At 30.1% G+C, this 25,074-nt stretch overlaps 6 protein-coding genes and 1 non-coding gene across 13 annotated transcripts; 2 read left to right on the forward strand and 5 right to left on the reverse strand.

The window, feature by feature from the left end:
• Positions 1-235: 235 nt before the first annotated feature.
• Positions 236-4,602, forward strand: pain (painless). Of its 2 annotated transcripts, XM_035096873.1 has the most exons (3): positions 236-422; positions 548-911; positions 1,489-4,602. In XM_035096873.1, the coding sequence occupies exon 3, from the start codon at positions 1,489-1,491 to the stop codon at positions 4,171-4,173; it is 2,685 nt and encodes an 894-aa protein (XP_034952764.1). In that variant the 5' UTR covers positions 236-422; positions 548-911; the 3' UTR covers positions 4,174-4,602. The 2 variants fall into 2 exon arrangements, with proteins under 2 accessions (XP_034952764.1, XP_034952763.1); XM_035096872.1 differs by lacking the exon at positions 548-911 and having other exon boundaries at positions 237-422.
• Positions 4,575-8,292, reverse strand: LOC118075167 (gamma-tubulin complex component 2-like). Of its 2 annotated transcripts, XM_035096874.1 has the most exons (9): positions 7,082-8,292; positions 6,844-7,020; positions 6,203-6,782; positions 5,970-6,138; positions 5,728-5,902; positions 5,449-5,592; positions 5,235-5,312; positions 4,786-4,940; positions 4,575-4,704 (listed from the first exon to the last, which is right to left on the reverse strand). In XM_035096874.1, exons 1-9 carry the CDS (start codon positions 8,030-8,032, stop codon positions 4,638-4,640), a joined length of 2,496 nt encoding a protein of 831 aa, XP_034952765.1. In that variant the 5' UTR covers positions 8,033-8,292; the 3' UTR covers positions 4,575-4,637. The 2 variants fall into 2 exon arrangements, with proteins under 2 accessions (XP_034952765.1, XP_034952766.1); XM_035096875.1 differs by lacking the exon at positions 5,235-5,312.
• An 84-nt stretch (positions 8,293-8,376) lies between these two features.
• Positions 8,377-11,474, reverse strand: LOC118063631 (RING finger protein 121). 3 transcript variants are annotated; one of them, XM_035077730.1, is made up of 8 exons: positions 11,241-11,474; positions 11,002-11,036; positions 10,717-10,858; positions 10,500-10,654; positions 10,199-10,427; positions 9,874-10,109; positions 9,407-9,523; positions 8,377-8,535 (listed from the first exon to the last, which is right to left on the reverse strand). In XM_035077730.1, the coding sequence occupies exons 1-8, from the start codon at positions 11,265-11,267 to the stop codon at positions 8,496-8,498; spliced, it is 981 nt and encodes a 326-aa protein (XP_034933621.1). In that variant the 5' UTR covers positions 11,268-11,474; the 3' UTR covers positions 8,377-8,495. The 3 variants fall into 3 exon arrangements, with proteins under 3 accessions (XP_034933621.1, XP_034933623.1, XP_034933622.1); XM_035077732.1 differs by lacking the exon at positions 11,241-11,474 and having other exon boundaries at positions 11,006-11,131; XM_035077731.1 differs by lacking the exon at positions 8,377-8,535 and having other exon boundaries at positions 9,391-9,523.
• A 124-nt stretch (positions 11,475-11,598) lies between these two features.
• Positions 11,599-15,149, reverse strand: Nrk (Neurospecific receptor kinase). Its single transcript, XM_035077675.1, has 6 exons — positions 14,571-15,149; positions 14,310-14,494; positions 13,979-14,240; positions 13,619-13,861; positions 13,365-13,549; positions 11,599-13,271 (listed from the first exon to the last, which is right to left on the reverse strand). The coding sequence occupies exons 1-6, from the start codon at positions 14,629-14,631 to the stop codon at positions 12,240-12,242; spliced, it is 1,968 nt and encodes a 655-aa protein (XP_034933566.1). The 5' UTR covers positions 14,632-15,149; the 3' UTR covers positions 11,599-12,239.
• A 2,725-nt stretch (positions 15,150-17,874) lies between these two features.
• LOC118063776 (5S ribosomal RNA) lies at positions 17,875-17,993 on the reverse strand. The gene has a single exon (XR_004689966.1). It is a non-coding gene; the product is annotated as a 5S ribosomal RNA (ribosomal RNA).
• A 635-nt stretch (positions 17,994-18,628) lies between these two features.
• LOC118063647 (succinate dehydrogenase assembly factor 2, mitochondrial-like) lies at positions 18,629-19,724 on the forward strand. Its single transcript, XM_035077750.1, has 3 exons — positions 18,629-18,788; positions 18,865-19,010; positions 19,313-19,724. Exons 1-3 carry the CDS (start codon positions 18,756-18,758, stop codon positions 19,584-19,586), a joined length of 453 nt encoding a protein of 150 aa, XP_034933641.1. The 5' UTR covers positions 18,629-18,755; the 3' UTR covers positions 19,587-19,724.
• On the reverse strand, positions 19,451-24,249 carry Blm (Bloom syndrome helicase). 3 transcript variants are annotated; one of them, XM_035096863.1, is made up of 6 exons: positions 23,970-24,243; positions 23,734-23,872; positions 20,759-23,639; positions 20,497-20,684; positions 19,995-20,418; positions 19,451-19,587 (listed from the first exon to the last, which is right to left on the reverse strand). In XM_035096863.1, the coding sequence occupies exons 1-6, from the start codon at positions 23,972-23,974 to the stop codon at positions 19,583-19,585; spliced, it is 3,642 nt and encodes a 1,213-aa protein (XP_034952754.1). In that variant the 5' UTR covers positions 23,975-24,243; the 3' UTR covers positions 19,451-19,582. The 3 variants fall into 3 exon arrangements, with proteins under 3 accessions (XP_034952754.1, XP_034952753.1, XP_034952752.1); XM_035096862.1 differs by lacking the exon at positions 19,451-19,587 and having other exon boundaries at positions 19,649-20,418; positions 24,163-24,249; XM_035096861.1 differs by lacking the exon at positions 19,451-19,587 and having other exon boundaries at positions 19,649-20,418.
• Positions 24,250-25,074: the final 825 nt, after the last annotated feature.

Here is a 25,074-nt window from a genome sequence, read left to right on the forward strand (position 1 = left end):
TTTACACTAAAAATAAAATATTAACAACCATCAATAAATCTCTATACAATTTTTTCCAGGTCATAATATTAATTATCTGATTACAAATGAGATTCAAAGATTGGGAATATTTTTAAAAGAATAAAAATAATCAATTAATAAAAATAAATTAATTTAATCTAATTTTTTAGGTCTATATAGCTAGCTTTTGTAATAAAGCCCCTTCTATTCCTACAATAATGATGTAGTGACACTTGTTGAAGAGAGAGAGTGGGGTACAGATGACCGTATAATTATTATACATCAGTATCGGTCAGCGACTGATTCCTGAAGACTGTTTTTAAACCATTTTTTTATCCAATCTTATCAAGATACGTTGATTAAAAATTAATTTATCAAATAATTCAGGTGTTATTGTCAAACATTTCCATCATCAGTGTCACGTAAGTATCATAAAAACATCAGCACTATTATTTTTTTTTTTCTAGTATCACAAAAAAGCTAGTTAAATCATCACTAAGAATATCAAAAAATATTTAACAACAGTCATAAAATAATTTCTTTACAGTTATTTGAAGTTGAATGTTTCCCAAGCATAAATAATATTTGAGTGTGTAATAAAAAAGTAGAAGCTGTTTGATTGATAAATAAACCACAAGGAACTGTTATGTTAAATATAATTCAAGGTTATAAAGCCGAATTTAAAAATGATCTGACAGTAAAATGAAAATACTACCTAACATGGCAACTCGCTTGACCATGATAGAGTTATCCAGATGACATCATTGTCATGGCTGTACACTTGTGTTGAATTTGCTGCCCACGCACAAGTCACGATCATGTTCCAGACTTTTATAAAAGAGTTATTTTTCTGTTGAATTGGCATTGAATTATTTTTCCAAGAAACCTTGATCGTAAAGAGACAGCCAAAGGTTTTAAAATTATTCTTCCATTTTAATACTATCAATTATATTAGCATTACTAAATAATCAACATAATAATTAGATTTCTTAATATTTGTGAACAAGTAATATTAAAAAATCGCAAATATTTTTTTTTGGAATTGACAGGGTAACATTTGTATAAATTCAGTTCTGATAGTTACATAGAATAATAAAAAAATAATTTTTCAATTTATTCTAATGTTGCATTTAATTGATAATTTTTTTTAAGATCCATGGTATCTCATGAAGTAAGAATTTAATTGCGAATATTTTAAATTCTCTTTATTGATTAAATTAACATCCTTTTGTATAATAAAAAATTTTTCTCTACGTACATATGAATTGTTAGACCAACAACTTCAATTTCTAATCATATTTGAAAATAGATCAGATGATATTTAACACTGATATAGCTGTCGAGTCATTAGCATACTGAAAACAATGAATAATTCATTTAGTTTAAAAATAAAACAAAGTCTACTTAATGCTAAATAACACAAATCTCTAGGAAATATAATTTATTTTATTTTTATTCTCAATTTAAATTAATCATTTGTTCATTTAGATGATAAAAATGGATCCAGAAGAGGAACATTTGCAGCTGACAATGATTCAAGAGCCAAACATAAATATCTACAAGTTATTACTAAACAGTCTTCAGCATAATCACTATGCTATATTCAAGAGTTTGTTGAAGAGAGAGCTAGAAAAGCGACCATCATCTATTGAAATCGATTACATCTATCCTCATCCACTCAACAAAACTCTTCTAGATATTTCATGTCTAGAAGGATTACCAGAATTTACTGAATTACTTTTAGAACTTGGTGCTGATCCGAATAAAATAAATTTCTCATACAATCGAGGACCACTTCATTTCGCGACTGAATCAGGTCATGTTAATGTACTGAAGGTTTTGCTGGAAGACCCGAGGTCCAATCCTAATTTGGAAGTGGCTCGAGAAACCGCCCTTCACTTGGCAGTACGAAAAAATAATCCAGACTGTGCCAAGGTTCTTTTAGACAACAACGCAAGTCCAAATATCCCAAATTCCAAAGGTATGACGCCAATTCATGTAGCTGCTTCTGAAAGTAATCGTGAAATGGTTTTAGCAATTTTAAATCACTCAAGACTACCACCAGATTTGGATAATTTTTATGACTTTAGAAAGAAAACAGCTCGAGATTTAATAATACAAAAGTTTCCAGACATTCATTTACCTCCAAAAATGCCAAAGAGAGTGGATTATAATATTCTAAGGTTCTATCTTGATGCTAATGATGAGAAGAATTTTTTAAATCATCTAGACATGGTTGAAGATGATGCTGATATTGATCAAGAGAGATTAATCACATTAGCAGCAGAAAAAAATCTAATCACAAGCGTTCAAGCATTGATCAAAGATATTGATCCAATAAAAACTCCAATCGTTGATGAAGCTGTTGAAGTAGCTGTGAGGAAAGGTCATGTTGAGATCCTAGCAGAACTCTTGAACTTGGGAGTAAAAATCAAAGATAATTTAATCCTAGTTGCTGCTAGGGAACTAGGTGTTTCCCTACGAGCTAATTTAAATCAAAATAATCGACTTAAATGTCTGAAGATGATCCTAGAGCTACCGAATATCAATGTCCGATGTAGAGATGAAAAAGGTAACACTCCTCTTCATTATGCAGCAAGAGCTGAATGTGAAGAAGCAGTGGTGTTGCTTCTACAACATGGCAGTTATCTAGGTGCTGAGAATTGTCTTGGAGTCTCACCTCTAGCACACATTGCACCAGGATTGCTTCAAGATTACTTCAATGATTGTCTTCGTAGCAACAACGACCGAACTGATGACTATGAAATCGAGTTCAATTACGAGTGCTTCATTCCTCATACTGACTTTCAAACCAGCGAAAATTCAGAAAGTTCTTTGCTTCAGAATAATTATCAAACATCTAGGAACTCGAAGCAGTTATTCACCGAGCTGGAACCCTTCAACTACATCGCTCATAATCGAAGCTTGAAGAACCTGTTGAAACATCCACTGCTTTCATCATTTCTCTACCTTAAATGGCATCGGATTCGATATGTCTTTTACATTAATTTTATTTTCTTCACCTGTTTTTACATCTTCTTGAATTCATATATTTTATTGACCTTCAAACCACCACCAATCAATCAGACAAGTTCTGAAAACACATCAGCACAGTTCGTAGCAGAAAAAATAGTCCTGACTGATTTTTCAAGAGACTTTAATAGTCTCTGGGGAATAACAACTGTTTTGTTAATTCTCCTAGCTATTCGGGAATGTTTCCAACTCTTCTCAGCACCAATTCATTACATAAAAAATGCTGAAAATTGGTGGGAATTGTTATTAATAATTCTAACTTCAATTATTCTAATTCATCCTCATTCAGGAATTGGAGCAGTGTTGATTTTATTATCAGCATGGGAATTAATTATTTTAATTGGTCAGCATCCAAAAATGTCTACAGGAATAGAGATTTTTAAAACTGTTACTGTTAATTTATTATTCTTCTTACTGCCATATGCATTTTTAATTCTAGCATTTGCTCTATCATTTTTTACTTTATTTAATGATTCAGATGATGACAATTTCCCGAATGCTGGAAGATCAGTTTTTAAAACAATAATTATGTTGACTGGTGAATTTGATGCTAATGATATTCCTTTCTTAAAGTATCCAATAATAAGTCGGTTTATTTTTATATTATTTATATTTCTTATTGCTATTGTTTTGTTTAATTTACTTATTGGTCTTGCTGTCAGCGATACCAGTGATATTTTAAATAAATCAGAATTAGTTGTTTTAATTTCACGAACTAAATTGATTAATTACAGTGAAAAAATTGTCATTGGTTCAAAAATAATTAAATCAATATTCCATTGTCGTTATTTTAATGCTGATCAATTTAAAAATTATTCCATTGGATTTTTAGCAAGCAAGATATTCTTTTTTCCTAGCTTTATGCCGACTGGTAAAATATATGTGCAGCCTTATAAAAATAATTTGATTCGGATTGTTGGAAATAATTTACATGAAAAGAGTTGTGATAAAATATTGATGGATAAGAAGATTGTTGTGAAGGCAAAAGAAATTTTGGCGGAAAAGGGGAAAATAAGTGAGTATCAGAAGATTATTGATGACTTGAGGGAGATAAAAATGAAGATGGAAAAGATAGAGAATATTGTAAATCATATTCAAGCTGATAGTTTGAAGAATAATACTACTAATGTAGAAGACTGATGTTTTTTATTTTTAATTAAGGAAGATTACTATCCCAATTGTTGTTCATGAAGGTATTTTTGCTCAGTAAATTTTATTATGTTATTAAAAAATATTATTTAATCAATAGGGAATATAAAAATCCTTACTTTATAATTATGTTGTTGATGGATATGAGTTGAAGATGAAATAATGTGGACTGGAAAATGGCGAGGTTACAAAGAGAAGAATATTTAGAATTTATTAAGACAGACTTATAATATAAATATAAATAGAACTATTTCCTTAGAGAGACTTATTTAGACTGTCCATCAAGCGAATGCTAGGCAAAAAATAGGTTCATGATCTACAGTTGGGATATTGACCTTTTCTAGACTTGTCCAATAAATATACAAAATATTTTTGTGAAAAAAATAATCACTATTTTTTAATAAATTTCTTTTTATAATACTCACAATATTTAATACCTTCTTTTAAACAAATAATTATTGAGTGTGTTTATCTATATTTTTCTTCACCATAATATCAGTGTAGAAATGATTGAAATCCAATCTAAAAAGAGAATTTAATTAATAATAAACATTTACAAGTATTTAGTAGAGTTAATTGTTTATTTAAAATATTTTTAATTACCTGGAAAAGACGTTTAATAATTTTTCATAATTATTCATGTATCGCAAGGCACATATTCGGTTCAATAATCGCAATAATGCATCAGTAAATTTTTCACTTAAATTTTTTATCGTGTCTTCAAAGCTTCCATTTATATCTGACTTCGTACCACTTTCCTAAAATTATTTATTAACATCAAATTATCAAATAAAAAATTCTTTCTTATTTAATTGATTAACAGAATAATAAATAATAAATGAAACATTCTGACAATATGGTTGCGAAAAAAATAAAATGGATTGAATTTCAGTACTACATCTACTTGAAAGACTACTCTAAACTAATCTCTTCTAGAAAAAAAAAATCATTCATGCGAATAAATTGATTTAAATGCAGATGGACGATAGTGCATTGCAGCTAGTTGATAACACAATGATACAACTCTTCAATGAATTGTTAATAAACAATACCTCCTGGTGGTATGATTCTGGTTGAAATTCATCAATCATTGAAGTCAGTTCAGCGTCAATGTAGTAACGGCTCATACTCTTAAGATTTATTATTAATTAATTATTTAAATAACCAATTAAAATTATTATATTTCAGTTTAATTATCTTATTTATTATGTCAGAATATTTCTCATTCAATTAAAACTCTTTACCTTTCATCAGCTAATAACATACCTGAATGAAATTGCAAAATTTTATACACGTATGACAAATTCCTGTTATACTTGATAATAATTCTGAATCAGTTAGCATGCATTCTTTCAAATAACTATCTTGAAGATCTTGATGAACACTCAATACATCATCAATATTTGTCACCTAAATAAATGATTAATTTTTTAATTAAAATCGTCATAAATTCCTTTTTTCTCATATCCTCACTCAAAGTTAAAATTGGCTCCTTGTTTTCCGGTTGCAAAACGACGTATTCTTTAATAATTTACGAATTCTTACCTTACCCATCTTATTGATGAATGTTCGCCAGTTAGGTTCAATAACTTCAACCATCATATAATACTCTAGATGCTGGATACAATCTAACATTCGTTGCCTCAATGAAAAAGCTTGACGATAAGCCATGGCAACTTCATGAGTAAAAGTCTTGGCTATTTTATTACTAACCCATACTCTAGAATAATAAAGTCATATTATTTATCTTTAAACAATTAATTACTTATAATTCACTAGTAATTTACCTGCATAAAAGCCTTTCGATATGTTTACAGTAAAATAAATGCCTAAAGATCATCTGATAGCAGGTGATGGCTTTTCTATTTAAAACCAAAGATACAGGCCATTTAACATCATAGTTAAATACGAAAGCTTCAATTCCAGTTAATGTTTTATCAGTATGAATAGCAAAATCTGCAATCAAAGTATTTATTTATTTATTGATCATTGAACAGCTCCAACAAAAATAAATAAATACCTTTTTCATCATTAGTTTGAATGGACAAGATCCTAAACATTTGATACTGCAAATCATAAGGAAGAAGTTCTGGTTTTAGATCATCTTTGTAAGGATCTAGATCAGCAGTTGATGTTCTCAAAGCAACTTCTAATAGTGAAGCTAATCTATTGATAACAACATCATACATATTTTTACTCAATTCATTTTCACATAAATTCAAAAATTGAACAACAAAATCTCCTTGGGCCAGCAAGAAATAATTCTTAACACTTCTCAGTCTTCCCATCAGATCATTCTCATGAATCAAAACCTCAAGTAGCGTCCTAGCAGCTTCGGAGTAAGCTTGATCAATAGCAAAGAATAATTCTTGATCACGATATCTATAAACTAGTGGCTCTTGTTTCAACCAATTCATCTTTTTCCCACACTGACGAATGACATTGAAATATTTCCCAGTACGTAGGATCGTGTGAGCACATTCATTCAGAAAGTTAGGGATTCTTTCTGACTTCATGGTGTACCTTTTCTCCCAATAATCAGCAGAATAGTCCATAGGTAATTCATCACACTGAATTAGTTCATTATCTTCAACGAAGAACTGGAATAAAAGCATAATTAAAAGTTATCTAACATATTTCTTTGGTAAAACAAAAACCTACCTCTCGATAAGGATCATAAATAATTCCTTTATAGACCCATTTCTCTAGGATCTGCATGTATGGTACACTAGCAGCTTCAATGAGGAATGAACATAGTTCTTTTCTGTTTGTATCAGCACTTATATCACTGACTTGTTCATAAAGTAAGCTCAACACTTTGCCACCTTTTGCTTCACCCTAGAATAAATAATTAAATTAATCATCAAAATAAGTTACCATACAAATAAAAAGTCCTTACCTTTAGAATAGATGATGTGATCTGAGACAGAACAGACATGGTAGCGATGGAAGGATGAATATAAAACCACAGTTTTGGTAAGTCAATCTTCCCACGTTTATGATCAGTCTCTAGCTGGACGACGAACAAGAAATAGTCTTTTAGTAAACACTCTATAGCTCCTCTTAGAGCATGATTGACCTGTCCATCTTCAGGTTGGATCTTTTCTTCAACGAAACGCGTGACCATGGAGTAGGAAGAGGCAAGAGGTAGGATTCGTTGGGCTAGCTGTTTATAAGAAATATCAACATCATGTGCTATTAAAAAGGTCCGCATCTCGTAGGGTCCTGTTAGAGGCTCTGCTACGATGTAGTTGCCATTGATGCCTTTCATGCAGTTGAATAAGTCTGAGATTAGAATAGACTCTTGGGAGACGGATGGTACCACTTTTTCACAAGGTATTAATTGCGGGTTGGTACGAAAGTCCCAGGTGAGGTTTGGACGTTTGTCATGTAGATTATATCTCAAGTTTTCATTAGCCTTTGTATCGCTGCTAAAAGAGTCATTAAGCTTCTTCTCACCCTCTACAGCTGCTTTAATGATATTTTTACATATTTTTGGTAAGTCATCATTCGTTACTGCAGCTAGTGCTGATAAGTTTGGTAAATCACCCTTTGGAACACACTGAGATAAATATTCTTTCAGTTCTTCATTTGATGATATGTGGGAAAGCACCCTGACAAATGAACCTAACCCATCAATATTCTTTGATCTTAGTTCGTCATATTTTCGAGTAAACAATTCACTATTTGGTGCCAATTTAGCGAGCTGTTGTAAAAGTGTTGCTGGTGCAGCATTTTCTAATGGTTCAGAACTTTTTTCTATTTGATTAATAAATGTCTCTGGTGGATCTGAAGAATCCAATACACGAATCAACTCTACTATCAATGCATGTAATTTAAATTCACTCATTTTTGTAAATTGTTCATCAATATTTACTAATAACAACTGTTGTTTACTTTATAGTTTTGATTACATTCAGACTTACTCTAAGGTTATGTTTTATAGGTTAATTAATGTACACACATACATTCCAACACCTTGATGGGATTGTCGGATGGTAACTTTTGCAAAATAATCACAGATCATGCGCAAAAAAAAAAAATGGAATAAAATTAAAATAATAAATAAACAAATGAACAAACAATATTATAACAACATAACCTACAGAAATTTATATAATTTAATAATTAATTAATTGCAATTATAAATTACATGGTTGTTAAAATCAACCATTAATTAATAAATTAATCTACTTATTGTTTATTATTTATTACAATTACTTAACTTAAATAAAATTAATAAATATTTATTAACATTTTACCAAACATATAAGGATTTATTATTCAGTATTGCTCTTTTATTGAATTGATTGTTATGTTGACTTTATGTTTGACTCCCGTGATTCTGAAAAGCTATATAAATAATTTATTTAAAAATATTAATTAAACAATAAATGAAAAAAAATATTAATATAACCAAAAAAAAAATATTATTTATTAATAAAAAAAATCATGCATAAAAAAATCAATTGTGATTTAATAATGATTTGAGGTATATATGCAGCCTAATAAATATTAAAATAATTTATTTATTTTTTATTTTGTTTATAAAAAACGTCATTTTTATTTATTAACTTTTCATAAATGTTTTTATAATTGATTTATACCTCACTTGATGAATTATTTAATTATTTCATAACTATTGATTTATATTGTACATAGTTTCAAGCATCAATAAATTGTTTCAATGTTTCTTTTCAAGTATAAAACAATTTACTTACAAGGCTTAATGATCTAAAAAATTCTCAATATTTAATACCAAAATGTTTACCCCTATTTTATATAAATCAAATGCACAAAATAGTACAGTATCCTGACTAGTAATGAATTAAATTTCACAAAAAAATTTCATTCGTCATTGTTCGATTAATTTTCCTTGATTAATTAAATGATCATTATGCATAGGAATGCTAGAGGTCGAGAAACAAGTCTTTACTCTCAATAATAAGAATGAAAGAAAACCTCTATTAATAAACATTCATCCATTAGAAAGAATTTGTTTGATTTTAATTAAATATTAAATAAATTTTTACACATAAATATATGATATTTAAAATCATTGATAGAACAAAATTTAATCACTCATACCAATAATGAAATAATGATGTGTATATAAATATTTTTTTAATAATATTCATAATAGCGAAACAATTTTTTCTCGAACGAAATAATTAATCAGTTCTTAACTTAATTCTCTTGTATTATTTGTGTTCAATTTACTTACTCAAGACCAAACATCCAATTGATACCTTGAACTAAGAATAAAATTAAAGGCTGCCAAGCAACGAGCCATCCAATCCAGTCCAATAATTGACCATAGAGTACATGAGGTCGTTCCCATCTTTATTAATCAATTTTTTTTGTTAAGATAAATATTTAAAAATAATTTGAATATTTCTTATTTAACCATTATTCATCATCATTTTGCAGCACCACGGAAACCATAGTTATTCCCAATAAATGTTTAAATAAAAAATAATTTTACTTCAATTTTTCATCAACACCACAGCTGGACAAGCTTTGATTTTGTTTGGAGTAAATAAAGAAAGGCTTGTAAAAATTCAACACAAGCTTAATATTGTGCTTACTCATGCTTATAATCATCATAACTCCTTTGAAAGTATTAAGAGCAAGCATTGGCCAGCACTGTTGTTGATGTAATAAGAAGTGGTAAGATTATAAAAAGGATACGGGTTGCAAAACATCTTCTTCAAGTCAACCTTTTCCTTACAATAAGGACAGGTTTGTTTCTTTCCAACAATACACCAACCACGTATGCAGAATTCATGGAAAACATGCTCACAGCTTAGTTTATAAGTATTCTCAATAACTCCTTCCTCGTGTTCAGAAACTAAAATTTTATTTCCACAAACTGCACAGACTCCTGGGTCTAGTGTCCTTGTGGGCATGCTTCCAGGTGCATAATACTAATAAACAAAATATATATATAGATAAAATGATATTACTTTGAATAAAGTATTGATTAAATTAGATGTGAATGATTGATCAAAATTACTCCAATATGTGAAGCCATTTTATCAGCACAAATTTCAGCAATATCTCGGCCTAGTACTCCAAAATAGAGTCCATAGAATAAAAATAATAATCCACAGTCCATCCATGCTGATGCTTTAGCATTAAAGACTAGATTTAATCCAAAAAATGTCGCTAAAACTACGACATATCCAATTATTCCTAGGACATAGCTTAACCGGTAAATGAAGTAAAACCATTTATAGACTAATCTGAAAAATAAGAACATTATTTTTTTAACATAAAAAAATTTTTGTTTTAATAAATATTATATGTTAATTTACCTTGGAGTGGTGCCTTGGATAGGCTTTTGTAGAGCTTTTCTAACAACCAATGCTGTAACACATGAAAAAAGTAACCAAGAAAAGATAAACCTCCACCAATAATTCCGCAAACTCATTCCCAACGGTATAATCCATATTGCTATTAATGTAACGAGCTAAAATAAACAGTAAATTAAAAAAATTATATCGTTATAATTAAAATAAATAAATAATTTACCTGATACGATCTGAAATGCCTTTTTTTCCATGCTACTAGTGATATTTGGAAAATAATTAAAGTCACTAATAATATAAAAAGCATCTCTGCATGCATCTTTTCATGGCCTTGATGTAATTTATGTGCCATGATATGTTCAGCTCTATAAAAAAACAATAAATTCATTAACATTTTAATTTAATTGAAAATTAATAGAAAAAAATAACCTAATATACTATATATTAATTAATATGATTAAAAGTCAAATTATTTTATTTGTAATAATAATTAATTAATTGAAATTACCTACTTCGTTCCTCCGGCGTCATCTCCTCTTCACTCTAAGACAATTTTTAACCGTTATTAAACATTAATATTAATTTTTTATTATTTTTTAATTTTGATCTACTTATTTGATAGTTCATTTTTAAAATTTTATTCAAGGTTATGTTATTATAGTTGATTGAAAGGTATATAAATGGTGATATCATCAAGATATTTTCAAGATAATACAAAATATAAAATATTAAAAATTTATTACATACTTTATTTGGCATTATATGTAAATCCATTTTGTGTTTTTATTATTATATATATATATTTATATATAATATTTTATATTTCAATAATTAAATTGTTTATTTTTTAATAATACTCCCTCTATTTATTGTATCACTTTTAAAAGCACCCATGATGTGTGTGCAACGTGTTAAAACCAGGTAGGGTGATTTTTTTCTACCCACACCATTAATTTATAAACACAGATTACGAAGTTTTGAATGTGTTAGAAATACATTGAATTCCCAATAGAGGTCGTTATCAAATTTTTCAATGGCGGGAATATTTGTTCAACATTTAAAAATGAAGAGGTTAATTTTTTTTTTTTTTTAAATTGACACTGAATTATTGATTGAATTATTTTTCTTATTAATAATAAAAGTAAACAAATAACAGTTATTTAATATAAGATTATTATGACATCAATCATTCTGGTCTGTAATAAAATATCTCAAGACTCTTATGCAGATAGGTTGCATAGCTTTCAAACATTCTAACATTGGCAGTAAAACATTTTAACTCAGTCTCTTATGAAACAATGAATATAAAAATTAGAAAAGACAATAGTTTTTTTTTTTATATTTTAAAATAAATACTAGTTTAAAATACCATAACCTCAACTCTCATTAGTTCAACACAAAAACTGTTAATAGAACATCAAAAATAAACTAGAGGAATCAAGAATTGACATAAAACTTCTGATTGACATTAATATTGATGATGATGTGATTATCTAGAAGGTGATGGTTGACATAAATTCATTAGGAAATGTTTTTCCTAACCTATACCCTGGTAACCAAATGAACGTAAGTCTAACGGCAGACTTGTTTTATTCCTAAAGTTTGATGTTTAATGTTCTATTGTGGCAGTCTCTTATCAATTAAGTATCTCATGCCAATGTTGTGCAAATGACACGTGATGATTTTACTTTAAAAAATCATTTAAAAAATTATTCTGCTTTATCAAAACTAAAAAATACCGTCACATTAAACGTGAATTCTTAATGGAATACTGTTCGATTTGTTCTCAGCTTCAAGTTGATGTTTGATGTCATCTAGGGTCTGATAGATTGTCCGAAATGATGGTCGATCTGATGGTTTCTTATTCCAGCAAATCTTCATGAGTCCATAGATAGCAGGAGGTGTGTTGTCAGGACAGCTCAGGACATTACCTTCTTTGATGTACTTTACCACCTCTTCATGGGTCATACCATAATAAGGTTGAAGTGCGAAGCTGAATATCTCCCATAGACAGACAGCAAAAGCCCAAACATCCGATTCAATAGTGTATTTATTGTAGAGAATACTTTCCAGTGGCATCCACCGAACTGGAATAGCATCTTGGTCATCACCTTTATAGTAATCTTGGAGATAAATTTTCTGTGAGAGACCAAAGTCAGCTATTTTTACAACCATCTCATCATTGATTAAACAATTTCGCGTTGCTAAATCTCGATGGACAAACTTTCGATCTGATAGATACACCATACCAGAGGCAACTTGTCTTGCAATGTTGATCAAATCCATGTGTGATAGTTTGGAATTATCAGTACCATTTTGCCAATTTTTTTGATTCAGATTAGAATGTGTGACATCACCGTTGGTGAATTTATAATTATCAGGGCAACATGACCGTAGGAATTCATTTAAATCACCACGACCCATGTATTCAAAAAGAAGACACATAGGACGACCTAGAGCACAGACTCCAAGAAGCTTGACAATGTTTGGGTGATCAAACTCAGCTAGAAGACAAGCTTCTCTTTCAAAGTCCACCAGTAGATCATCAGAAGCTTCTTCCTTAAGCATTTTCACTGCAACATTTGTAAATTCCTCTCCGGGAATCAATCCTGGGGCTTTTGCTTGAAATACACGACCGAATGCTCCTTGACCAAGGTCTCGAACATAAATGATGTTGTTGCGGGGGAACTCTAGTTTTTCTAGCTTGGGGTTTAGCTGGGCTCCAGTCTTGTGATAGGCATCATTGCTCGGAAGTTTATCCAGATCAATATTAATATCCTACGAAAAAATAATTACATTTTTTTATTTAATTAATTAGCAACTAATATTTCTTTGAACTTAGGTTAGATAAAATTCCAACGCTTCTATTACCCGAGCCTCTGGAGAAACATAGCCATCATGTTTTTTAAATCTCTGGCTAAGAAAAATAGCCATCAGGGAACCAACAATGATAATAAAACCCAATGCTGATAGAATCATGGTAAATGTTGATGTAAAAACAATCTCTGTTGCTACATTTTTGTGTTCAGTATCCCAAATAAAGTTTGTTGAATTATCTAGAATGTTTCAAATATGATTTTAAATCAATTCTAAAAATTAGAATAATGAAGGTATAATTTAATTACCACAAATTGGAATGTCACAATGCTGCCAACGAATCTTAGGGTCCATTGTAAAACACCAAGGCATTGGTTCATCACCACCGGCATTTCGACAAAAATTTTCTCCAAATTTGATTTGAGGAAAAACATTTGGCGGTTCGTTATGGCTATGAGGTTCTTGGCTATTCCATGGCTGACAGTCAAGACCTGTTTTAGTTTTGTTCATTTTGCCCATGTAATAACGGCCATTGTCTAATACACAATCATCTGAAAATATTCATGTTTATGAATACATTAACCAGATAAATTCACAATACAGATCTGATTTTTAAATAATAATAATTAATTTATAATAAAAAAAAAGGTTAAGATGAATGTAATTACATGTCACTAAATTTTGATTGACATCTGTTAAATGAACATGAGAGCATGTAACTTTATCTTCCTCTAATTTTGGCAGTTCATCACAATCAGGAAGCCGAAAGTGGCCACGAGATCTAATAAAAATTTTTCTCTGTTTATTGTCTTCAATAAGCGCCCAGTCATTAAAGCAAAATTCATGGCGAATAGCCATACAATCTTCATAACATAATGGTAATCGTTCTGATTTGTGGCACAATGGAAATGCATATACACATAGCATTTTCTGTAATTTATAGTTGTAAATTATTTATTTGAATTAAATTAAAAATTATTAATTTTAATGAATAATTACCTCAGCTGCTGAACGACATGGTTCTTTTAATGTAGAAATTAATTCTTCCCATAAATCAGAGGTTATTTTTTCATTCAACCAACTCCCAGGGTTATCCTGGGAATTATTAAACCAAACTTTACCAACACCATTAAGGTATTTTTTACATATTTTACCATTATAAATTGCACAATACCCTTGTGATTCTATAAATATAGATAAAGTATGATTAAATAATGAGTAAAATAAATTATTGTTGATATGATAAATAATAGGTTATACCTGTTTGAGAACTTTTAACAATTAAGAAGCTCACTGTATAATACACGATCCAAAGAATCATGATAAAATATACTTTATTTTATCTTATTTCTTTATTATATATTCAAATACATACACTCATTACAACTTTATTGTTTTATTCATAAAAAATATTATTGAAAATATGTAAATCATTGAGGTAACAGAAAACTTAATTTGCAGTTGTTTACAATAACTATCAAATTTTATGGTTATGTTTCAATCACTGGCGCTGTATGTCAATGCCTCGGAGAAATTCAATATGGCCGCATTTGTTTCCAAATAAACAAAGATGTCGTCCAAATGATTGAAAGTCCTTATTGTTTACGAAAAAATACAACAAAGCGTCGTGGCCATAAAATGATAATTCTTGTGACCAATTCCAGAGTTTTATCCTTAACATTTTTCATGAAAGAAATGACACTTAACATTGATTTTTTTGTCATAAAAACCTCAACACAGAAGCTAATTGTCGCACTTATCAATCCAATTGCTAGAATTGACCAACTGAACATCAAATTTTGTAACGTAATTGGATGAAAATCTTCATCTGATCTAACTTTAGTTACAGTTAAATTATGAATTAAAGCATTCGTTAAGTGGTCATTTGACCATAACCGGCGAAAACCAAAGTCTTCTAATGACATGAAAAATGAATTAACACGATTGACAAGTGGCCAATTTCGTCTAATGAAATATGAATAATATTCATCCTTGAATGATTTTTTAGACACATACAGTTTTTCTTCTCTTCTTGAGTACCAGAGAAGAGTTGCATGATCAAAAATACAAGCATAAGAGTCATTCCACAATATGTTATATAAACATTTTCGGATACTTCTGGGGTTGTTTTGCCTCTCTGTGAGAGTTTCTTCTGAATTTACACTGCCATTTATTGGAAAATGCATTTTATCAGCAGTATAGCCGAATTCCTCCAAGTCTGTGAGAGTTTCCACTTGCTTCTTTAACTCAGGATGAGTCAGAAACTTGGCTAAATGACCATTAAAAGTAGCGTGGATTATCAGAAAATAAATCAAAACTGTAATGAAGAAAATCCGAAGAGGCAAAGTGTTCATACGAGTATGCAGATTGTGGCTTATTAGTAAACGAATGACTTCAAATACTGCGAATGCTGTTCTTTCACTTTTAAAGAACCAAATGACTGCAAATGTGATCATAAGTACCATTATCGTAAATAGAATCGTCCAGATACCATAAAAGTCCCAGATTTTTTCACCAATTGTCTTGTAACCATGATGGTACGTTGCAATTCCTATCGCTTCCCATGCTAAGGGATACGTTCCTATGTATAGATTTTTATCTTCTGAAAATTTTAAGCCAACATTGCACAATATTAAATCTCTTCTGTAATTTTTCGTCTTCATCTGTTGCTTTAATTTTTTTTTTCAGTTTTATTTTATTTATTGGAATGAGCGTTGTTGTCACGTTCAATCTTGTACGAAAGGCATTGAGTATTTCATGATGACGCTTCATAAAACATCCAACCTCTTGTGTGGTTTTAGTATACTTCGAATATTTAGAATGACAGGCTTTATGATCTATTTCGATTGAGAGGGCGATTTTTACATCGTATCCGTCAAGTTTCTGACTTCGGTCGAAATTGAATCCTTTGCAGATGGTTGCTGAAAAATGAAATTGACTTGAATAAAGTAATGTTACACTATTGATAGTTAATTTCCGGAATGTAGAGAAAATTACTTACTTGGATCATACTTTCGTCTGTAATATGTTACATGTTGCCGTAAGCGGCTTTTTATCCACTCACTGGATGCTCGTCTAGCAAATCGATTGTAAGTATAGATCTGAATATCATTTTTCTGATCGATGCATGGCAAATATGACGTCAGTAAATTTTTGTCCAGTAAAGCTAGAGTGTTAATAGCAAACTTACAATCGCTATCTTTTACATTCAAAATATATACTGGTATCAACACGGTCCACCACATTGTCTTCTTTATTTCTTTGAAAGCTGCAGACACACTTGATAGTGATAATACCGTCATGAAAATAGCATCCACCCTTTTCATATGTGTAATACTTTTGCTATGATTATATTCCATGTTGTAACACGTAACAGAGTGGAACTTATCATGCAGTTTTTGAAAAAAAATTGGACTACATTCGTTGAGCTCATTATAAAGAATTACATTTTCGTAATTATTCTCACAGTTTTCGAAAATCTGTAACTTAATTTAGGCTGTACATAACACCCTTAAGACTACATATATTTAATTAATCAAATACAAATATTTACCACAGCTTCTTGAATCCGAATGTGACGACGAGTTTCCATGAGATTGAATTCAGATGCAACAATTCCAATAAACAGACAGTGTAGTAATAAATCACGAATTACCATTATGTATTCGTGAAGACAAAAAAGACAATCACTACCAATCAATCTGTGCTCACAATTAAATAGAATGATGTATGTTAAACTAATTTACTTTCTCTAAAGGTGATTATGCGCATGTATTTATTTGTATTTATTCTGATGTTTGCTAATCAATTAATATTAACAACCACATAATTACATTAATGAAAAATTCATTGGGGACAATGCAGTGTATTCAATATCCACAAAGTGTGTTGAATGACAAAGTGTATTTATTATATCTCGAAAGCTTATGATTCATTGTATTTGTAGCACGTGAGAGTCCATCTTATATGCTCTTTGACAAACAAACGTATCTATATTTTATTTTTATATATATAAAATCGATTTGATTCAATTTATATTACATATCGATTTGTATCCAAAAAATTATTTTTCACTTTTTTTGTTTAAAATTTTTTTAAGGTAAATATTTTTATGCAGTTGTTTTTTGGGATTGTTTGTCCACAGATTAAAAAGTACAGCACTCTTCTGTGCTCAATGAAAAATGTTCAATTGTTTTCAAACATCATGGGTAATTAGTATTTATCAGTGTTATGCTTAGTACATGAGACATTACTAAGTAAACGTGTCTTTTAATCTCCTTAACAAGTGTCAAATTTAAAAAAAAATGAATGTGAAAAGAAATAATTTGGATTCTATCGTAAGACTCAATTTCGACTCCTTTCCAACAAATTCAATTGTAGGAGTAGGTTCGCATACATTTTTTTAGTGAAAGAAAAAATTCATATTTTCTTCAATAAAGATTATTATTGATATTTTAAATTATATAAATTATTAGAAAGAAAAAAACTCATTATTTTTTGTGTTTAATTTGTTTTTTTCTCATTGATTTATGTTTACTTATTGAAAAACAGTAAGAAAAAAAAATGTCAACAACACGTGGTGTTCCCAAGCGGTCACCCATCCAAGTACTAACCACGCTCAATGCTGCTTGACTTCAGTGATCAGACGAGAACTGGTATTTTCAGCATGATATGGTCGTTGACAATAAGGGTCAAAAAAAATTTTTTTGATATGATGGAATTCATTTTTTCAAATGAATTAATATTAAAATTATCTATGTACAAGAAAAAGTAGTAATTTAACATATCTTAAATATTAATTTTCTAATGAAGGAATGAAGTATGTAGTAAAACATTTCCTAGAACATAATTTTGAAAATGCAATTAAGTGCATACATTTATAGGTTTAAAGTAATTTACACTATTTTTTATTTTTATCTCATAGACATTAAAATAAATTTCTTTTTCTGACTGCGAATTTATTTCACGTGTTTAACTTTAATAGCACATTAAAATCATGAATTTAACTGTACTTTCATCATTGCAATTTTAGAAAATTATTTATTATTTGCTCAATTTGTTCATCATAATTATTATGAGCTGATAAATATCAGTGTTAAATAAATATTTTGTTTTTCTGTAGCAAATAAAACTTGCAAAGATTAATTAGATATTTTTATTGGTAAATTTCTTAAGTATTACTATATTATTAATATTTTTAGGATGATAATAAAGTGCCATATTATTTGTTTATGTAAGATTGGCATGTGTTTTACTTTTCTTTATTTACATAACAAGTAATTTTCTCTGTGATCTCATAAACAATGGCGCTGCAGTCAATGATTGAACGTCATAAACTCCAAAACGTAGTAAACAACAAACCTTCATATTGTATGTCATAAGTGTGTGTAAATTTTATAAAAAAGCATATTTAATAACAACCATTGTTATTTCTAATAAAAAATTATGAATTCTATTGTGAAAACGTTTCCTAACCTAGTGAGTAAATAATCATTTCTTCATCTCTGAACATTTCAATATTAATTAAATAAAACTATATTGACTATTTATTTAGGTTAGGCCAAATTTAATTGCAAAAATAACTGCAATAAGTAGTTTCAAAAATTATTCGAATGATTTTCATCATCCTGAAGGTAATGAACCACCAATTCCAGTCTATTCAGCACGTGAAGGCGAAAGTACTCAACTAAAAAAAGCCAGGTAAATTTTAATAACTCATAAAAATTTTCATTTTAATCATACCAATACTTACATTTACCTTTCTTTTTTATATCATAATCATACAAAGACTTTTAGATCTATTTTAAACAACAAACATTAATTATCAAATCTTAACATTAATTTCTCTCATAAAGTTTAATAATCTACCAACATAAAAATAGATTTTTCTTTTTGAATATCAAACTATTCATAATATCATTCTCGATTAAAAAAATAATAAACTTCAATACTTTATAGAACTCTGAGAACATCATTTAACAATAAAATATAAATTTTTTCAGACTAATCTATCAATCTCGCAAACGTGGAATGTTAGAAAATGGTCTAGTTCTCAGTACATTTGCTAAAAAATATCTAGACACATTCAATGAACAACAATTAATTCTCTACGATCGTCTAATTAATCTTCCATCCAATGATTGGGACTTATTTTATTGGGCAGTAGGAGTCAAACCAACACCAGCTGAATTTGATAATGAAGTGATGAATTTACTAAAAAAACATGTGCGAAATGATGACAGACAGTCCCGTATAGTCCAACCGGATTTGTATTAAGCTAAAAAAAAAAGTAGTTAAATAATTTTATTATAAAAAAATATTTATTTAAGGTACAAAAGTATGACTCTTGAAGAGTCGTCAATAACTAGAGATATTGTTAAATATATTTCAATAAACTAATATTTAATTATTGATAATTATTATTTAAATATAATATTTTTGATCTAAAATTATTTTTAACAATTTATTACAATCCTAAATTAGCAAATCGATGAGGATCCGAAAGAAATTGTTTTTTTTGAGTAAATTCAACCATCCCAAGTGATGACGGCCCTCCATTAGTCTTAGCCTGCCTAGAATTCTTTGAGCTCCAAGTTTTGCCTTTAGATCCAGAACTCGAGGCAGTTGTTCTAGGACGTTTTGTACTACCTGTAGTTTTACGATTATTACGATAACGTTTCTTACCCCTTTTATATGAAGTCTGTGGTGCTTCTTCAGTATCAATCCAAGCTTCAGCTGGTTCTAAAGCTTCATTTTCTTTCTGTTGCTGTTCTATCATCAAAACCTGTTTCTCAGCCGCATATCGTGTTGTAACTTCTAGACAAGTCTTGCCGTATTTCTCAAAAATAGCTTCTGTTACGTGAGGAATTTTTAACATTTCTTCTTTAGTGTTCGGCATTTGTTGGCTCATTGCTCGTACAGCTATTGGATTGATCATCGAAGATAATTGGAGATTTAAAGTTTCAGCTAAACTAGTCAAGTCTTGCATAAGAGCAGCATAACATTGATCTTCCAGCTCTTTAAGAACTTTATTATGGGGCTTGGTAGATGCTGTAACTGTTGTAACAGTGATCTGGCTAGTTGTCTTAGCTTTAGCAGCAAACATCACCTGGAAAAGAAATATTTTTATTTAATAAAAATTCAAGATAATTAAAAAAATTAAATTGTTGAACATTAAGCTCATTACCTTAATATCTTTAGTCATTAAATCCTTGGCTTTGTCACCAAGTCTAATATGAGCAATCATTATTTCATTGCTTGCCTGTTCAAGTTCTTCTTTTAAATAGTTTTCTACAACAAGCTGATGTAGGAATCTATCAATCTCATTGATCTGCCAAGAACTGCCTCTACCATACAATGGATGTGTGTTTATACCTGGAATAAAATGTTAAATAAATTAATTTATTATTCTATCAACTGATAATATTATAAAAATTGCTACTAATTACCTGTATCTCGAATTTTTGCAATATTAGCTCCTTTAAATATTTTTCCCAATAGAATTATTGTAAGATTAACTCCTCTGGAGTGTGTCAGATCTCTAACCGCTGAGACAACAGCTTTAGCATCATCAGTAACATCAGTTATAGTGAATGATTCCTTATTTCTACAGTTATCACATGTCGTAGACTTATTAGCTAAACATTCACTTCTATCAAAAATTTCTCCAAAATGTTGAAGTTGAAGCATTCGTCGACAATCAACTCTATTTTCACAAAACGTCACCATCTTGGCTAAATTATCAAGATGTTTTTGTACAGTATTTGAATTTTCACTCACAATCATTTTCTTCAACCTGGCAGTGTCTGAATAATTATAAAATAGAATACAGTCTGCATTATCACCGTCTCGACCAGCGCGACCACTTTCTTGATAATAACCTTCAATAGATTTAGGAATAGCAGCATGGATAACAAATCTAACATTTGGTTTATCGATTCCCATACCAAAAGCTATGGTTGCACAAACTACTTTAACTTTTTCTGCACTCCATTTTAATTGAACCTCATTTCTCTGTTTATCCGTCAAACCTGCATGATAACTTGCAGCTTTAATGCCATTGAGTATTAAGTTATGAGCATAATCATCGCAATCTTTTCTTGAAAAACAGTAAACAATACCACAGCAATTGTGATACTTTTGTTGAATCAATGCCGTAACTTCAGCACAACATTTTAATCCTTTTTTATCAACAACCTGGTATTTAAGATTAGGTCTATTAAAGCTTCCTAAGAACCACTTTGGATCTTTCAATCCAAGTCCAAGTTTAACATCTTGTCGGATCAATGGAGATGCTGTAGCAGTCAAGGCAGTAATTCCAACCTTGGGGAAATGAGTCTTTAAACATCCAAGTTTCTTATAATCAGGCCTAAAATCATGACCCCATTGAGAAACACAATGTGCTTCATCGACCACAAATCTTGCTATGAGATTCTTCTGATAAAGTCTTTGTAGAAGATTAAAAAATTTCACTGATGATGAAATTTTCTCTGGAGTGACATACAGAAGTTTAATAGTTGGAGTTTCTCTAAATAAATCTGTATAAATAGCATTGGCTTGTGTATCAGTAACATCTCCAAGAAGATGACAGGATTTGATGTCTAGAGAGTTAAGCTTTTGAACTTGGTCCATGACTAAACTTTTTAACGGAGATATCACGATGGTGATACCTTTCGAGAGCAATGCTGGAAGCTGATAACACAATGATTTGCCTCCACCAGTCGGCATCAGTACGAAACAGTCATGACCAGTGAGAACTGCATTGATGGCTTGCAGCTGATTTGGTCGAAATTTATACAGACCGAATTTAGTTCTAAATATTTTCCTAAGTTCGTCAGAGAATGGATAGTTAAATCCATCAAACTCTCCAGTAAGACCAGAATTAACAATATCTCCAACAAACTTTCCCGTTGGTTTAGGTGGAGCTTCGAACATGGACTTAACTTTGCTCTGGACATCACTTTGAGGTTGATATAAATTATTACTTAAAGAGGGCATCGCCATTATTTCATCAGTTGATGATCTTTGACTTAATTTCTCTGTATCTTGAAAACTCGTATCAAAATCAGATAGATCACAAAAACTCTCTTCGTTCGATTTTTTTGGAGAATTGACTTTTTTCTTGGGGCTTGGTGATTTAACTTTGAATGTATTCGATTGCACTGGTGGTGATTGAGCACTCATAGGTCTTTGATTCACTTTCCTCACATCTAGGAAACTATCATCAAAATCATCAAGATCACAAAAACTGTCGTCTCTAGATTTTTTTGGAGAGCTGGTCTTTTGCTTGAAAGATGAAATTTTTGTTATAGATGTCTTAGGCTGCACTGGTGGTGATTTCGCAATTATTGCATCAATCTTCTTGGAAACTTCTTCAGAAATCACTGCTTTTACCGGTCTTTTAAGCTGAAAAGTACCCTTACTCACAGTGCTTTTTTGAGGAACTGAAGGCGTTGATTTAGATGAAGGTTGATGATTAGTTGCTGTTGATGGCTTTGACGCCGGTGGAGATGAAACTATTTTATTTTCTCGTTGCCCCGGGCTTTGAACCTGACGTATTGGTGATGATGATGAAGCTTCCTGAACTCCTCGTTGCTCTGGACTTTCAGCCCAATGTAGTGGTGGTGAAGATGAAGACTCAATACTTCCTTGATGCTCTGGACTTTGAATCTGTCGTATTTTTTTCTCTGCTATTATTCTTTTAGCTCGGACATGTTGCTTAAAAGTTTTGAGATTGCTAAAAACGGCAGAATCGAATTCAGGAAACTTTTCTAGTACTTCTAGAGGAATTTTTTCTAAAATTGAATAAAACTTTTCATGAATATTTATGTAGAGATTATTTAATTGTTGACTATGTATATGGAGATCAAATTCAAGAGTAGGATTAGCTGACATGATTTCTGACTTTTGTTCAGTCTTGATCCAAGAGTTAAGATGCTTATTAACACCCAACGGTAATAAATTTAATTTAAAATCAGGTCCTTTCCATTCTTGATGATTTTTCTTAGGACTAGGAGTCTTAGGCACATTTTTGATTACATTTGAAGGCTTCTTAACAGCAAATTGTGGCTTCGAATCAGCTTTTGTTTCTGTTTCAACACTTTTGCTTGAGTCAGGCATTTTTAAATTATTTTTTAAAGAAGAAGACGTCTTAGCTAGTTTCACTGGTGTGTGCGATTGAGAGTTCTGAGAACTTTTATTAGTGGTGTGATTATTTGTAGTTTGAAAATCATCTTCACTGTCTGAATCAAGGCTAATTATTCCCACTGCTTTTCTTTTTCGCGTAACTACTGGAGTATCTTGGTTTTCCACATTCGAATCATCACTACTCTGTAATAAAAATATTTATTGATTTATTTCTGAAGTCCAATAATGAGTTGGTTGAAAAAAAAAATAAAAGACAAATGAAAGTTTTTTTACTTACTATCGACAAAATAGATGATGACTTGGTAATTGGTTCTGATACGTTATTTGTTCCCTTCTGGTTTGGTGAAGAATCTTCGAAATCCGAATCAAACTCATCCAAATCAAAAGACTTCCTTATTTGGCTATCCATTTCAGTCCTAACATTCAAAGATCAACCAAACTTAATCATCTTCATTTATTTATTAAATAAAACGAAGCAGTGTATTGATAAAAAAACAATATTCAATAACTTACTTCATTTAATTTTCATTGTTTTTTAATAATTCAAAATTGTTTTCAAGACAGGTTAGTAGTTAACTTCTTCAAGAACTCTCGATAAAAGCAACACACGTTTATTGAAACTTTCAAGGATTCATTCAAAACTTATAAGAATAAAATTGCTATTATTTGTTTACTAAAAATGTTATAAATAATATTTCTTATGTACCTCCGTTGTTTTGGCGGTTAAATTACTGTAAATGATGTTCTTTGTTGTGTATCGCCAGGCTAGAATCGCCATTTTGATGCAAATGACGTCACAAGATGGCGGATGTGTGCAAAGTTGATGTTTATTACCGACGCAAGGTCGTTTATCCGTCTATAAACAGTGAATACTACATTATCGATTTATGATTGGTAGACATCTTGGGTATCGCGGCTTTTATAAATATATAACCTTTGTAATTCAAATAAATCTCAAAATGAATTTTAATATCATTGAAAATAAATATAAAGATGCAACAATTGGTAAGTCTACTGTGTCTTGTATAAAATAAAAAATATAAAAACTAATACTTTGACCAACAATCACTGTATGAATTTATTTCAAGTTATTTAACTAGTTTTAAAAATTAAAAACTAAATAATAATTCACCACTGCTTAACAGGATTCGAGTGATACAGGACACCAATAATTGTTCTTTAAACTCACTAATTTTTGTAGTAATCACTTAATGCACAATGCTATTCAATAATTTCCACACTTATGATACTTCCGGCAAGACATACACATACGAAGCAACAAGAATGACTGATTGATGAGCTAAAACTCAGCGTGTGCTGAAGAAAAGGTCCAGCTTGTTTTTTATGGAAGGGAGGAATTACTGATTGGTGATGAAATTGAAGGTGAGAGTACTGAAGAATCCGCCCAAAAAAATCTGGGAAGGATTAAAGAAAAAAAAACGAGGAATTTTAGGGTGGTTTTTCCCACATGTGATGAAAAGATAACAAAAGTGTTGGTAATTTTTTATAACTTCATGGCTTGTGAAGGATTAAGGTACAAAAATAAATATGAAATGAGAAAAAGCAAAATAACAAATAGAATAATCTGATAAATGTTTTAATGCATTTTTTGATGATA

The sequence above is a fragment of the Chelonus insularis genome, unplaced genomic scaffold, assembly GCF_013357705.1.
Source record: "Chelonus insularis isolate UGA/USDA-ARS -01 unplaced genomic scaffold, ASM1335770v1 contig_146_pilon, whole genome shotgun sequence".
NCBI lineage: Eukaryota > Metazoa > Arthropoda > Insecta > Hymenoptera > Braconidae > Chelonus > Chelonus insularis.

Excerpts from the sequence above, each read along its gene's own strand:
- pain (XM_035096873.1), top strand. The coding sequence starts at position 1,489 with ATGATAAAAATGGATCCAGAAGAGGAACATTTGCAGCTGACAATGATT.
- LOC118075167 (XM_035096874.1), bottom strand. The coding sequence starts at position 8,032 with ATGAGTGAATTTAAATTACATGCATTGATAGTAGAGTTGATTCGTGTA. Across the intron at positions 5,593-5,727 it reads TCATCAATAAGATGGGTAAG|GTGACAAATATTGATGATGT; the intron begins GTAAGAATTCGT and ends TCATTTATTTAG. Across the intron at positions 4,941-5,234 it reads CAGAATCATACCACCAGGAG|GAAAGTGGTACGAAGTCAGA; the intron begins GTATTGTTTATT and ends AAATAATTTTAG.
- LOC118063631 (XM_035077730.1), bottom strand. The coding sequence starts at position 11,267 with ATGGATTTACATATAATGCCAAATAAA. Across the intron at positions 9,524-9,873 it reads AAGAAGATGTTTTGCAACCC|ATGGGAACGACCTCATGTAC; the intron begins GTATCCTTTTTA and ends TGATTAATAAAG. Across the intron at positions 8,536-9,406 it reads AATTGGATGTTTGGTCTTGA|CTTTTCAGAATCACGGGAGT; the intron begins GTAAGTAAATTG and ends TTATTTATATAG.
- Nrk (XM_035077675.1), bottom strand. The coding sequence starts at position 14,631 with ATGATTCTTTGGATCGTGTATTATACAGTGAGCTTCTTAATTGTTAAA. Across the intron at positions 13,862-13,978 it reads CAATCAAAATTTAGTGACAT|ATGATTGTGTATTAGACAAT; the intron begins GTAATTACATTC and ends GAATATTTTCAG. Across the intron at positions 13,550-13,618 it reads TTGTGACATTCCAATTTGTG|ATAATTCAACAAACTTTATT; the intron begins GTAATTAAATTA and ends GAAACATTCTAG.
- LOC118063647 (XM_035077750.1), top strand. The coding sequence starts at position 18,756 with ATGAATTCTATTGTGAAAACGTTTCCTAACCTA. Across the intron at positions 18,789-18,864 it reads TGAAAACGTTTCCTAACCTA|GTTAGGCCAAATTTAATTGC; the intron begins GTGAGTAAATAA and ends CTATTTATTTAG. Across the intron at positions 19,011-19,312 it reads ACTCAACTAAAAAAAGCCAG|ACTAATCTATCAATCTCGCA; the intron begins GTAAATTTTAAT and ends AAATTTTTTCAG.
- Blm (XM_035096861.1), bottom strand. Across the intron at positions 20,685-20,758 it reads TGCAAAAATTCGAGATACAG|GTATAAACACACATCCATTG; the intron begins GTAATTAGTAGC and ends ATTTTATTCCAG. Across the intron at positions 20,419-20,496 it reads TAATGACTAAAGATATTAAG|GTGATGTTTGCTGCTAAAGC; the intron begins GTAATGAGCTTA and ends TTTCTTTTCCAG.